The 14451-nt window shown below is 35.6% G+C and overlaps 1 protein-coding gene across 2 annotated transcripts; it reads left to right on the top strand.

The window, feature by feature from the left end:
• Positions 1-8426: 8426 nt before the first annotated feature.
• LOC114383012 (probable folate-biopterin transporter 2) lies at positions 8427-14451 on the top strand. 2 transcript variants are annotated; one of them, XM_028342583.1, is made up of 5 exons: positions 8427-9132; positions 11430-11689; positions 11792-11887; positions 11959-12129; positions 13505-14451. In XM_028342583.1, the coding sequence occupies exons 1-5, from the start codon at positions 8769-8771 to the stop codon at positions 14102-14104; spliced, it is 1491 nt and encodes a 496-aa protein (XP_028198384.1). In that variant the 5' UTR covers positions 8427-8768; the 3' UTR covers positions 14105-14451. The 2 variants fall into 2 exon arrangements, with proteins under 2 accessions (XP_028198384.1, XP_028198385.1); XM_028342584.1 differs by having other exon boundaries at positions 8943-9211.

The following is a 14451-nucleotide window of genomic DNA, read 5'->3' as shown; positions in this document are numbered from 1 at the left end:
CTTGATGAAAAGGGCCTAGAATATCAACTCCCAACCAAGAAAAGGCCAAGGAGAATTCAATACTTGTAGCTTCTCAGCTGGAACACTATGCAAGTTTCAACATCGTTGGCATTTGTCACATTTTTTTACATAGTTCATGGCATTTGTTTCAATCATTGGTCAATAGTATCCTGCTCTTAAAGCTTCATTGGCCAAATATTTTCCACCTAAGTGATGACCACAACTTCCTTCATGAATTTTCGCCAACATATATAAGCTTGTTTGGAAGGTAACAAGTACTTCAATAGTGATTGAGAATACCCTTTTCTATAAAGTTGAGTGTTATGTTCGCAATAGTTTGTTGCCACTCTTTGTAACTTCCTGGCTTCTTTGTCATCAAAGGTTAGTTTCCCATCTACAAGATAAGACATAATTGGCATCATCCAACTTTATTGGCTTACAACTATCAAGATATGATTTGGTTCACAAAGAGTTTGTTGTATTACCATCCTATTATTCCCTGAACTTTAGGTGTTCGCCAGCTGTGATAGTACATTGGCCCTTATATTCTTTCCTCGGAGTATATGTGAGAACTCAACTGATTTAAACTTAGCTTCCAACACCTTGGCATTTGCTAAATATTTTGTAGGAGTTCATCTTTGGCTTGCCACTCCCCATTGATTTGGAAGACCACCAATTTGGAGTCACTTATTACCTTTATCTTTTTTGCTCCTAACTCCTTTGCTAGCCTCATTCCTACAATGCAATCTTCATACTCTGCTTGGTTGTTGGTTTTTGGGAAGGCAAAAGTTAGTGCTTGCTCCATAATTAGTCCATCTGAGGATTTCAAGAGAAATCTTTCACCACTTCCTTTCTTATGAGAAGACCCATCAACACATATCATCCACGCTTGATCACCTTTCGAGCATTAAAGGTCAATTCCACAATGAAGTTAGCCAAAGCATGTGCCTTTATGGCTTGTCGGGGTTTGAAAAGTATATCATGTTTTGACAACTCAATTGCCCATGACCATCCTTCTGGTTAAATCGAGTTGATGTAAGATTTGTCGAATGTTTTGGTCTATTTGTACCACTATCTGATGTGACTGGAAGTATTGTCTCAACTGTCTTGTTGCTATCATAAGAGTGAAAACCATTTTTTCCACTTTTGGGAACTGAAGCTCAACCCCTTGGAGCGATTACTTACAAAGTAGATTAGCCTCTGATGTTCCCTTATTTCTTTAACCAGAGCAACACTCACTACCTCATTTGCCACAACAAGATAAAGGCAGAGTGTCTCACCCACTTCTATTTTTACAAGCACAGGTGATGATGATAACTCTCTTTTACCTTCTAAAAGGCTACCTCACACTTTTCATCCTATTTAAACTTGGTGCCTTTTCTCATGATCTTGAAAAATGGAAGTGCATGTTGAGCAGATTTGGTTATGAGTCTCATCAAGGCTGTTATCCACCCTGACAACTATTGGATCTTCTTCAGCATCTTAGGACTCCTCATCTCCAATGTGGCTTTACACTTGTCGGGATTTACCTTAATTCCTCTTTCGGTTAACATGTATCCCAAAAACTTTCCTACTTGTACCCCGAAAGTACACTTTCTAGGGTTGAGTCTCATATTGTATTTCCTTAGTTGCATTAACAACTCCAACAAGTTGGCTAGGTGTTCATCCACTTGCTTACTCTTTACGATCATGTCGTCTACATAAACTTCTAATCTCTCTCTAATTACAAGACCTAGGTATCTCTGCAAAAGTTGCTCATCTTGTTGCCTCCAGAGCTCTTTTCCCAAAATAGGCACTGTGGTGTGCTCTGGAATTATGTGTAAAAATCTCTGTAAAAGTATGTGTACCCTAATTCTGCACAAGACAAGCTTTAAATAGGCTCTGAATCTGCAACGTTTCACTTAGCGCCACCCTCGTGCTTAGCGCGAGTAAGTGGATTTGAGCTTAGCGTCAGTCGTGCGCTGAGCCTGGCTGAAGATAACTGTTGGGCTTAGCGCACTGATCTCGTGCTTAGTACGCGGCCTTGATATTGATGTTCTACCAGATTCTTCTATCGCGCAAAGCACGCTGAGGCTGCACTTAGCGGTGGATGCACGCTTAGCCCAATTGATGAGCTAAGCTCAACTGTCACTTTTAGCACTTCATGACTTAGCCTTTTTTTCACCTGAAATTGCACAGATTTCATCATTAAATCCAATGGAAATATTCTAGAGACAGCTTTAACCATAAAACAAGATTTATTTACAAAATTACTACAAAATAACCATAAATTGGGGAACTATACAAGTTTTGGAAAATGTTTTCTATACAAAAGTTAGTCGTATAAGACGACTAACTATCATCCATTTCTCTGATTGTTTCTTCACCATAACCACATTACCTAGCTAAGCAGTGTACTTAACTTTTTCAATGAAACCAACTACTAGTAAGTTAGTAACCTGATTCTTGACTTCTGCTTTTCTTTTCGTGCCCATCTTTCTTCTTCTTGGCAAATAGGTCTGGCCTCTTAAGTCACCATCAACTTATGGTTGAATTGCTCTAGATCAATTCTAAGCATATATGTTGGATCAAGTGGCCTCAGAATAATTAAGAAGGGGGGGGGGTGAATTAATTATTAATGTACCTTGACTAATTAAAAATTATCCTTCTTAATGTTACTAGATTCAATTTGGCTTTTACTACAAAGTTAAGAAAATAAAGAACACTAATTGAAACTTAACCAAAAGTAAAAGCGATAATTAAAAGTGCACAGTGGAAATTAAAGAGTGTAGGGAAGAAGAAGACAAACACAAGAATTTTATACTGGTTCGGCAACAACCCGTGCTTACATCCAGTCCCCAAGCAACCTGCGGTCCTTGAGATTTATTTTCAACCTTGTAAAAACCTTTACAAGCAAAGATCCACAAGGGATGTACCCTCCCTTGTTCTCTTTGAACAACCAAGTGGATGTACCCTCCACTTGAACTGATCCATAAGAGATGTACCCTTTCTTGTTCTCAGTTACAACAACCCAAGTAGATGTACTCTCTACTTGTACCACAAAGGATGTACCCTTCAATGTGTTAAGACAAAGTTCTCTGGTGGTTAGTCCTTTGAATCTTTGTGAAGGGGAAACAAAAGATATCTCAGGCGGTTAGTCCTTTGAAATCTTTTGTTTAAGGGAAAGGGAAGAATCAAAGAATTCTCAGACTGTGTCTTTTTGAATTCTTTGAAAAGGGAGAAGGGAGACACAAAAGAATTCAGGCGGTTAGTCCTTTGTTCTTTTGGAAAAGGGAGAAGAGAGACACAAAAAGAATTCAGACGATTACTCCTTGTTGAATTCTTTTTGGCAAAGGGAGAAGAGAATGAAAAGATATAGCACACTTTTGTTTTCTGCAAATGAACAAGGTTTGGAAAACATAAAACCTGGAAAGCTTTTTGTCAAAGGAAGAAGAAGAAAGATGAGAAGCAAAGGTTTCAAGATTTCTCAAAAGTTGTTCTAGAAATTCTAAAAGTTGTAAGTGTTATTAAAATGCAAGTCAAGGTCTTGCTTTTATAGACTCTTCATGTCTGGTCAAGAAAACCATTGGAAGAGTTATAACCTTGAAAAAATCATTGAGAAAACCATTGGAAGAGTTACATCTCTTGACTTTTTATTCAGAACTTGTCACTGGTAATCGATTACCATAACCATGTAATCGATTACACAAAGCATTTTATGAAAATATGTGACTCTTCACAATTGAATTTGAATTTCAACGTTCAGATACACTGGTAATCGATTACCAATATATTGTAATCGATTACACCATTTAAAAAACATTTGGAACGTTGCAAATTCAGTTAAAAGCTTTTGAAATCAAACTTTACCATTGGTAATCGATTACAGGTAATTGGTAATCGATTACCAGAGAGTAAATACTCTGGTAACTTAGAAAATTTTTGTAAAACAAAATTGTGCTATGTTTGGTTTTTGAAAAATCCTTTTCAATACTTCCCTTCTGAAGTCTTGACTTATTGCTTTTTGGTTTCTTCTCTTGAATCTTGAATTCATCTTCTCTTGAATCTTGATTCTTCTTGATGTCTTTTCTTTAATCTTGATCTTGAACTTGTTGACTCAATCTTGACATCATTCTTTTGGGCTTTTTGTCATCATCAAAACTACTTGAATTATACTTGATTCATCATCATGAAGCTTGCTTCTACAATATATGCAGGGGTCCACGCAAAAATGCATGCATTATCTGCCCCAAAACAGGATAACTTGTCAAGAATAGGTGTTGGCAACTTAAATCCTACTTTGACAACCTTTATTTCCTCCAGCCTGTTTTTCACTTGGATGAGCTCTCCTTCTAGAATTGGTCTGTCAAATTTATTATCATGTTCCTCCACTCCATAGTCTAGTACTGCCACCAATATCTCTTTTTTCCCAGGTATTGGGACCAACTTCTCGGGTGAAGGTACCTCTCGTGACTTTTTTTTATATGTCATCACCTTAAGAGAATTCTTGTAGCATTGTCTAGCTTTTCTCTAGTCACCCCTCACCACTACCACCTTCAAATCATCATTAAAAAACTTCATGGTAAGGTGTGGAGTTGAGATAACAACTCCTAAAGCATTAAGTGTTGGTCTCTCGATTAACACATTGAAAAGTGACATTGTGCTCACAACTAGGAAACAAACCATGATAGCCTTTGCCAAAGGATATTTTCTGAAAGTAACTCTTAACTTCAGATAACCAAAGGGAGTTATGGCATGACTCGAGAATCCATCCAAATCTTTATCTCTCGAAATCTGCAATTTTTTGAACAATTGGTAATACATGACATCCACTAAACTATCATTGTTTATTAAAAGACAATGAACTTCTCTATTCTCCATCACAATTGATATTAGGAGAGGATTGTCATGTTCTCAGACTATTCCCTTATAGTTAGAGTCATCAAAGTAAATCAGGGGAGCTTTTCAACTTGGCTTCTCATTGTGAGTTGCCATTACCTCTCTAGCATACCTTTTTTGGGCATTACTTATTGGTCCACCAGCAACGAACCCCTCCAGATATCACATAAATCACCCCAAATGCCTTTTTCTCTTCACCCCTTTCCCTTAACAATTTAGTCTTCTCAGTGACTTAACAATCTTTGTTTGAGAATGTGAATGACATGGAGATCGCCTTCTTGGGGAGGGTGAATGTCTCTTGGGAGACTTTTTTGAAGATTTTCTCCTTATTGAGTGGATAACATCTTTTGCGCGTAGAGGTGAATGCAATAACCTTCTCAAGGAGGGTGAGCATATCTTCCATTTTGGAGGATTCCAGGATCTTTTCCATCATCCTTCCCTCTTGTATCTCCTTCCTTGTCATCCCGGATATGCACTACTATCTTTAACAAGTCTTTACAATTATCCTTGTTGAAGGATATTTTCAATTGCTTTAGCCAAGTGCTTGCACTCCTCAATTTCGTGTCCAATTTCCTTATGAAAGTGGCAATACTTCTTAGGATTGGTACTTTAGTGAACCCTTATCGATCTAGGATTATCTAGACCAGCTTGCTTGAACTCCACTTTAAGAACTTCATTCAAAATATGACTTCTAAAGGCATTTAAAGGAGTATAATGTTCGAACCTGAAGTTTCTCTTTGAATCAAAACTTTTTTTCCTTCTTTGATCGTCCATTTTCACCATAGTGGTTAGGAAATTACTATCAAAACACTTTCCTTTCTCAGAGTCCATGTGCAACATTTTCCCTACTTCCAACACGTTCTAATAGTTGATATACCTCTCTACCTTTTTCAAAAACTTTTCCATAATAGTTAAAGTGTTTTTGATATGGAAACATGAAACAATGTACCCTCCCACACTATATATTCTCGGTTAAACCAAACTATATACTCTCTTAAAGGTTCCTATACTCCTTGTTTAATTTTCTTCATATCTGCCTGTGTTTTTGGTCTTTCCTTGCTAGTCGCAAAGGCATAGTGAACCTTCACACGCAGATCACTCCATGAGCTTATGGAGCTTCTCGAGAGCCATTGAAACCACTTCAATGCTACTTGTTTGAGTGATAACAGAAATGCTTTGCACATTTGTAAGCCATTTGCACCACGATGGGACAAGGCAGACTTAAATCTTGAAAAATGATCATTAGGATCTGAAGATTCGTCATAGATTTCCATCATCGGGAGTTGTTGCAATTGCTTTGGCACACAAACTATAAGGACATTCCTGATAAACGACAAATTGAATAGAATTGTCTTGTCTTTAGCGAGTTCTTCCACTTACAGTGACTTTATCAACGAATGTAAGCTCAAATTTGTTGATGAATCACTGTTATCTATACAATCTTGTAATTTTCGATGAGCTCTACCTTTGTTGGTTTATAGATGCTCAAATCTAAGTTCCTCAATCACCTTACGTTGTTTCTCCATCCTGCGATGTTGTTTTTCCATCTTCTAGTTCTACTATTCAATCATATTGTTCACGATTTGCAATGAGCAAGAAATTTCCTCCTTGTTATGGATCTGATGCCTTCAAACTTAGAGATTCATCAGTTGGTGTGACCATAGCTTCTTCACCATTGCAAACTCCAACAAATACCGCCTCAATAATGACTAGAGACAGTTGATGTGCCATGGGCGAAGCTCTCTGGTTGCACGTTTCTACCATCTTAAATCTAGATTCTTCAGATTGTCGACACAAGGAGGTCCTCCTTCTAGCTCCAATGTTCAGTTTGAGAGATGGAGATCCGATTTAGAAAATATCATTCCAAGATTTAGTCATGTGAGTGATTCCTAGCACGATGGAGCTAGATGAGTCCAATGGTGGCATTGTGGAACCTGCAAACACTCTAATGTTCAAGTTGGTAGGGATTTTAGGTTGAGTAAGAAAGTGAATTAGAGTTAGTGACATACCAACAATTCGCGCCCTTTATACCATGCTTTAGGTGGGAAAATCAGTTAGTGAGAACAATTGGCCGATCTGGATTTGAGAATTCTTATGGATTCTTCGTTGATAGAATGGAAAGAATTAGGGGAAGAGGGATCCCCGAACAATGAAAACGAATAGGAAGATCGAAAAGTTGGAAGAAGAATGAATTTCTAGCATACGTGTCTTCCAATTGTCATTGGCTAGGGCACACACTTTTGTCCTGGGACCATGCTTATAACGTATCATTCCTTGATTATTTGACGAGAAGGCCAACACCTAGTTCTGAGTATCAAGAATTCTCATCTCAACTTTCTCAATTCTTAATGATTTGGGCCAAAATAATATCTCAAATTACTTATTGTTAGATTATTTCCAAAACACTACTGCAAGTTTATGTGACAGAAAATATATAACTGTAATTTTAATTTTTATAATTTTATTTTATATATTTATGTTGTTTAGTATAATGTTAATTATTAAATTTTAATTAACAATTATAAAGTTTTAATTTTATACATAAATAATATGAAAAAATTAAAGATAATAGATTAAATATGATAGTTAAAATATTAATGACAAAATTTAAAATAAAATAATTATCTAAATTCTATTGGTTAATAAAAATAAAATTTTTTATTTTTATTTTGAATCAATTAAACAGACGCATCTTTTGCTTTCGCACTATGCAAACTTTTGGAATGGATCAATAGATGGCTTTTGTCCCTTCAGCTTTCTGGACAATGCGTTGAGTTTAGTCAACAGCTAACAATCCACTGCGTCACGTAGGTGGCAGTAAGATCTTACCCATGTGGGGTCCACTTCCACTGTCTCCACCAATGGCATAGCTCCACGATCACAAAATTAACAAAACTTTTATTCCCGCTTTAATTAATAACTATCAAACATAAATATCTAATGAATTCACTTACATATTACAATTTTTCATCCTTCATTAAAATTAAAATCAAACTTAAAACATATTTTTCGTCCAATGTAATTTAACGGTTTTTTTTTAATTTTCATCCCTACAAATATAGACACTTTAGATAATGTTTTGAGTAATAGAAAAATACTTAAATAATAAAAAAAATTATTTAAAGTATTTTCAGAACAAAAAATAAAAAAAAATATTTTACAAAGATTAAAATAATTTTTTTACAGAGACAAAATTAAAAAAAAAAACTAAATTGCAAAGACTGAAAATATTTTTAAACCTTAAAATTATTACAATATTTCACCATAAACAATAATTTTTAGAAAATCTGACATGTAAAGAAAAAACAATGTTAAGAAAATTGTGATTGTGAAGCCTCAGCGAAGTTTCTTGATTTTGCTGTTTGATTGGATGCTCAAAACCTTAATAAAAGAGAAAAAGAAAGCAACATTGAAAGAGGGAAAATAAACAAAGTGTAAATTTGACGTTTTCTAGTATGATTGGTCGGCCATGGGAATAATCAAATTAAGGAATACCCATTTGTTATCTTAAAAGGTTAATGTTGACTTGTCCTTTAGTCTCTTTTAAGATTTCACCAATAGAAACAGAATCACAAGGCAAGAACCAAGTCGTGTTAATTTCCATTCATATCATTGGTTTCATTTCCCTTCATTTTTATTCTTCTCTTTGTTTCTTTTTCCAACTAGCTACTGGTCCAGCTGTTTATTACATTTCACCCTTCTTTATATTATTTGTTGGAAACTGAAATCAGGAAGAAGAAAAAAATTGATCTCAGACCTGTTAGTGTTAGATTTAGATTCCAATCATGTCTACCAGATAGAAGTCAAAGAACAAATTTTTGGAGGATTTTCTTTCATGCTGATTGAAAATCTGAAATCTTTGCTGTGAAGGGTGATTCAAAGGTGTGATAATGGAGGAGGAAAATCAGGAAGATCCATGTAGTGAATCTATGGAGGAAGATGAATCCAAAAGGGGGGTTTGGGACTGTTTTTGCATCCCAATAAATTGGTTTAGCATGCTTTCTAGGGAAATGCATTGGAGCTTTGTGTTTGGGGTGGTGGTTGTTTATGGAATAAGCCAGGGACTTGGTGGAGCTCTTGCTGAAGTTGGGACTAAGTATTACATGAAAGATGTTCAGAAGGTGCAGCCATCTGAGGCACAGATTTATAAAGGAATCACATCCATTCCTTGGATTGTGAAGCCTCTTTGGGGTCTTCTCACTGATGTTCTCCCATTTTTCGGGTATCGCAGGAGACCTTACTTCATTTTTGCTGGTATGCGATACATTGTGCACATCTTTGATCTTCCTAAGTTCAGATGGGTTCATATATTTCAACTCAATTATTGTTTTAGGTGGGAAATTTTGTAATTTGTTAAATATTGTGCAGCTCTATTTTCCCTTGTACTCTTTATTTCTGTATGTTTTCCACTTTTCCTGGATCTTTATGTATTGAAAGAACTTAAATGGATGCTAAACTGTTAATGCTGTAGCTTGTAAGCACGGTATACAGAGTGGAAGCTCAGCAGTGGTAGATTTCTCTAGTTGGCTAGGAATATGGTCAAAATATTCCTTATAATGTTTGGACAATCCTCCCTCTTTGAGCTAATTTTAAGATTCAGTTAGGCTTAACCCATTTTGAATAGACTTTTTGGGTCTGAAAAGTGAATTGGTGAGGGACTGAGGGGTGAGCATTGCCCAAGTTTTTTTTTTAATATTTAGGTCATATCTCTACTAAATCCAAGCTTTAGATTCTCTAAAGTCAATAATGGTGAAGTCAGTAATATTAACCAATATCAACCATTGATTTTCTTATCAATGATTGAAATTATTCACTTTGCTCTATAAAGTGAGCTACTCACTATTGGATCCTATAAACTACATTTAAGCCATATGTCTTCTAAGGTGGGTTTCCAACATACTTCTGGCTACGGACTATGGCCTTCGAGTGTGTCCAACAATGGATTTAGGATAGGCTCTAATACTAACATTTTAAAATTTGGGCTTGAGGTCTAACTCCATAATACAAAACTGACATGTAAGATGATGATTGTCTAAGTCTTATTATAAGGACAACATTGGTCAATCTTTAGTTGATGTGAGACTAAAAGGCTGCAATTAAGGCAGTCCAAAGAGGCTGCAATTTGGTCGTATCATATCTTTAGTCAATATGAGACTAAACACACTCCCTTGAGACTGCAATTAAGGCAGACCAAAGAAACTGCAATTAAAGCAAGCTATTATAGTTCTGGGGTTGGTATATTTGTATGCTGAAACTTATGAGATAATGTCTTAAAACTGGGCCACTATCTCCTTTTAATTGCTAAGACTTAATGGAATATTGGTCAGTGACTCAGTGCACTTGATAGAGTTTTCTTTCTGACATTGACTACATTACTTCTATAATATAAGCATTAGCATCAGTGGATAAACTGCTTCTCATCATATGAAGCTATCAATGCATGACAGGCTCTTCCTTTTGAGAATCTTAGAATTTCAGCTTTAGGACCAAGATTTATCCTACAAAATTGACTTGTAAGATAAGGATTGTCTAAACCATATAGAATTACATTGGTCATATTTATCTTTAGATGATGTAAGATCTCAAAACACCCTTTCAGACCTAGGACTATACATTTGGATCATGGACAAATGCAGGCGGCCCAATAACAATACCCCTTTAATACCATCTTAAAATTTCGGCTTATGTCCTAACTAAACCCCATTAAATTGGCTTATAAAGTGAGGACTGCTCAAACTTATAAGGAGTAAGGACTTGCCCAATAACAAGATTCCCTTGTGTTAGGAATAGACATCTAAAGCGTGAACAAATATAGGTGACCCAATAACGGATAACAAATCTAGAATAGGTTTTAATACCATCTTAGAAATTGGGTTTAGGGTCTAACTTAATCCAACAAAATCGACTTTTAAGATAAAAATTGCCTAAGCCTTATAAGGACTATATTAACAGTTTACACACGTGTATTTTCCCCCAGATTACATTACATGAGAGCTTATAGCTTATTATGAAAAGCTTTACCATGAAGCTTATTGAAATATATAGGTTAGAGGATCTTATTAGTCGCAAGCCACTTTCGTATGCTTAACCAACTACCTGCTTAAGGGTTTATATGATAGGATTAGTCCAAATAAGCTCCGTAAAAGTTCTTTCAAATGCTAGCTAAGTAACTACTTCTTGACATATTGTACTCTTAGCAAGGGATGGAACTTGGACATGAAGCAATCTTTAGGTAAATGTTTTTTACTTTTACTTTGGTACAATGTTATCAAGCATGAATATAATTAGCTTTTCTTGAAGCAATCTTTAGGTAAATGTTTTTTACTTTTACTTTGGTACAATGTTATCAAGCATGAATATAATTAGCTTTTCTTCCAACAACCTTTGAAGGATTACAACCAAGAATCTTTGCCTTTTATGAGTTTCTTATTGATGATTAACTTTGTATTTTATCACATAATAATGATGCCTACAAGTAAGTGTTAGTGAAGAGCTTCAGAAATTGCTTCATTAACATAGTTTGACTTTTTGCTCCTCTTTGACGGTTACAGGTTTCATAGGAGTGATTGCCATGCTTTTGTTATCTTTGCATGAAAACCTGCATCTTGTGTTGGCCCTTTTGGCATTAACAGCTGGGAGTGCTGGGGGGGCAATAGCAGATGTGACCATTGATGCCTGTGTGGCACAGAACAGTATCTCTCAACCCTCACTTGCTGCTGACATGCAAAGTTTATGTGCCTTCAGTTTATCTGTTGGATCACTAATTGGTTACTTCATTAGTGGTATCTTTGTTCACTTTCTAGGCCCTATGGTTAGCCTTTGAAAACTATTTCCCCTAAAACATGCAAAATTTTCCTTGTCTTTTATGTGCTTCATTACTCGTACTTTACTAAGAGAGCATTTTTCCTCAAAGGGGGTGTTTGGTCTGATGACTATCCCAGCTGGACTTGTAATTTCGGTTGGTTTTCTGCTTTATGAGCCTCGTATGCACAACACATCTTACACACAGGTATAACTAGCTTCTGTCATTTCCATGGTCCTAATACACGCATAATCTGATTTTCCATGTTGTGTCTCCAGGTGAAACAAAATTTTATTGATGCTGGCAAGGCTATGTGGACTACATTGAGGAGTGAAGATGTATGGGGGCCTTGTTTATACATGTATTTATCCCTTGCATTGAGTTTGGATATTCGTGAAGGAATGTTTTATTGGTATACAGACTCAAAGGGTGGACCATCTTTCTCTCAGGTAGTATTTGGTTTGATATATTGATCAATGTTATTGTTGGATATTTGGATAAACTTCTTCGTAAGTAATTATAGGAATAAAAAAATAAGAAGGAAAATGAATCAAGTTTTGCCTTCTCTCTAAGCTAAAATTTGCTTATGCATAAGTTAAAATCAACTTTTTGGGAAACTAAATGATTTTAACTTTTCCAAAAAGCTAATTTTAACTTATGACAGAAGCTTGTTCATTTTTCTTTTTTATTCTCTTCTCTTATAAAGATTCATGAAGAAACTTATCCAAACAAGACCTTAATTGGAGATTTAGTAGATTTTATCTTCCCTTTTACGTGGGTTTCATGACTCCTTCCTATCTGATGTGTAAAAGTAGCATTCTTGTCAATGTGACAATATTCCCTCGTGTCTAGGTGAGGAGAGGCAATACCAATGCAGATGGGATCCATTTTATAATCCCACCTAAGTAGAAATTCTTATTACAGCAAGTGGAAATATTTTCCTCCACTCATTTAATGCAAGACAAAAAGGCACTTGATTTCTAATTCAACATCATAATTATGCACTTGTTTTTGCTTCCAATAATGAGGTGAAGGAAGAATTCCTCCTACTCCACCACTAAATCCGACTTTCTCTCCACCCACCTTAGCATGAGATGAACTCTAGTGTTGGAGAGGAGGGGAAGAACACACACTCTAGAGAGAAAATGAGAGGAATGAAAGAAAAAATCTTATTGATCACACAATCACTTGTGTTCACTGTGTTATACATAGGTATTTATACACAAGTCACTTATATCAAATAGCATAACAGAAACTATTGAGTTAACCACTCTAACAACTAGTGTTAACCACTTATCGGTAAAACTATACTAACTATATACCTAACAAAGCTAATCACTAAACACACATGAGTTAACACTTTGAATTATTCCGCAGTATCTGGTACACAACATGGTTATTTTCCATATAAGAGAGCATAAAAAACAAAAAAGTTAGCCAAAAATCTCTTCTTTAAGTAACACATAGGTTTGTTTCCCTGTTATGTATGTACCCTAGATTTCTTTTTTCATATCTGATTATAATTGTTAACCTGATAGGATAAATGAGTTATTGAATCTTTGTGGTTATTTGTAGCATTATTCTACCATGCTGAATTAAATTTCCTTAATGTAATATTACTCTTCATCAAGGGAGATCTCAGGTTAAATAATATTTTTAAAACTTGAGTTTTTAATCATGCTGAATGGTGTCATGTGATTCATGTAGCGATTGTAGCCAACATCATATAGTTGGATAAGACTTTGTTGTTATAATGTAATATTACTCTAATTATATAATAGTCATAAATGCCAATAACCTCTATGTTCCATTTTTCTTACACAGGAGAGTGTTGGTTTTATATTTTCAATTAGTTCTGTGGGGGCTCTTTTAGGTGCAATACTATACCAGTATGCTCTAAAGGATTATGCATTCAGGAACTTGCTATTCTGGACTCAGTTGATTTATGGCTTGTCAGGGATGCTTGATCTGATTCTGGTCTCGAGATTGAACCTTAAGTTTGGCATACCAGATTATTTCTTTGTTGTGATTGTTGAAAGCATAGCTAAAATGACTAATAGGCTCAAGTGGATGCCTATGCTTGTGCTTAGCTCAAAGCTTTGTCCCTCAGGTATTGAAGGCACTTTTTTTGCTCTCCTAATGTCAATTGATAATGTTGGACTTCTCTCAGCATCATGGGGTGGTGGCTTTGTTCTCCACATGCTCAGGATCACAAGAACAAAGTTTGATAACATTTGGTTGGCGATTTTGATCCGCAACATTTTAAGGATTGCTCCACTTTGGCTCCTGTTTTTGGTGCCTAGAGCTGACCGCAGCTCTTCAATTCTTCCATGTAAAAGCATGAATTCAGAGGTGGCTATCGACCCTTCAGACACCAAAAATGTTGAATTGGTGTCCCTTGTACACAGTGTTGATGGTAAATAGTGGAATGAAAAGACATTCTTTTGGATTCTCAATTCCAAATACACGAAATTACCAAGCCAGTGTAGAATTAAACGTGCAATTTGTTTGGATTTAATGTGGAAAAAAAATAAGATGATTTTGAGAGGACAGATCTGTGTAGCTTATGTAGTTTGAGGGTGAAGGGACATCCAAGCAAGAGGGATTCCCTAATGAATATTAATCGGTGGTGGGATATTTATGTAAAGTAAGCCCTTGGTATATCTTTATGCGTCGATCTCAATAATTTTGGTTAGGAAACAAAACTGAAAATCAAATTTTATAGATATTTGTTATTTTTGGATTTAATGATCAATTGATTGATATTTTTA

This window comes from Glycine soja, chromosome 14 (genome assembly GCF_004193775.1).
Source record: "Glycine soja cultivar W05 chromosome 14, ASM419377v2, whole genome shotgun sequence".
Taxonomy (NCBI): domain Eukaryota; kingdom Viridiplantae; phylum Streptophyta; class Magnoliopsida; order Fabales; family Fabaceae; genus Glycine; species Glycine soja.
The sequence above is the reverse complement of the archived record's forward strand: the minus strand, read 5'-3'. Positions and strand labels throughout refer to the sequence as shown.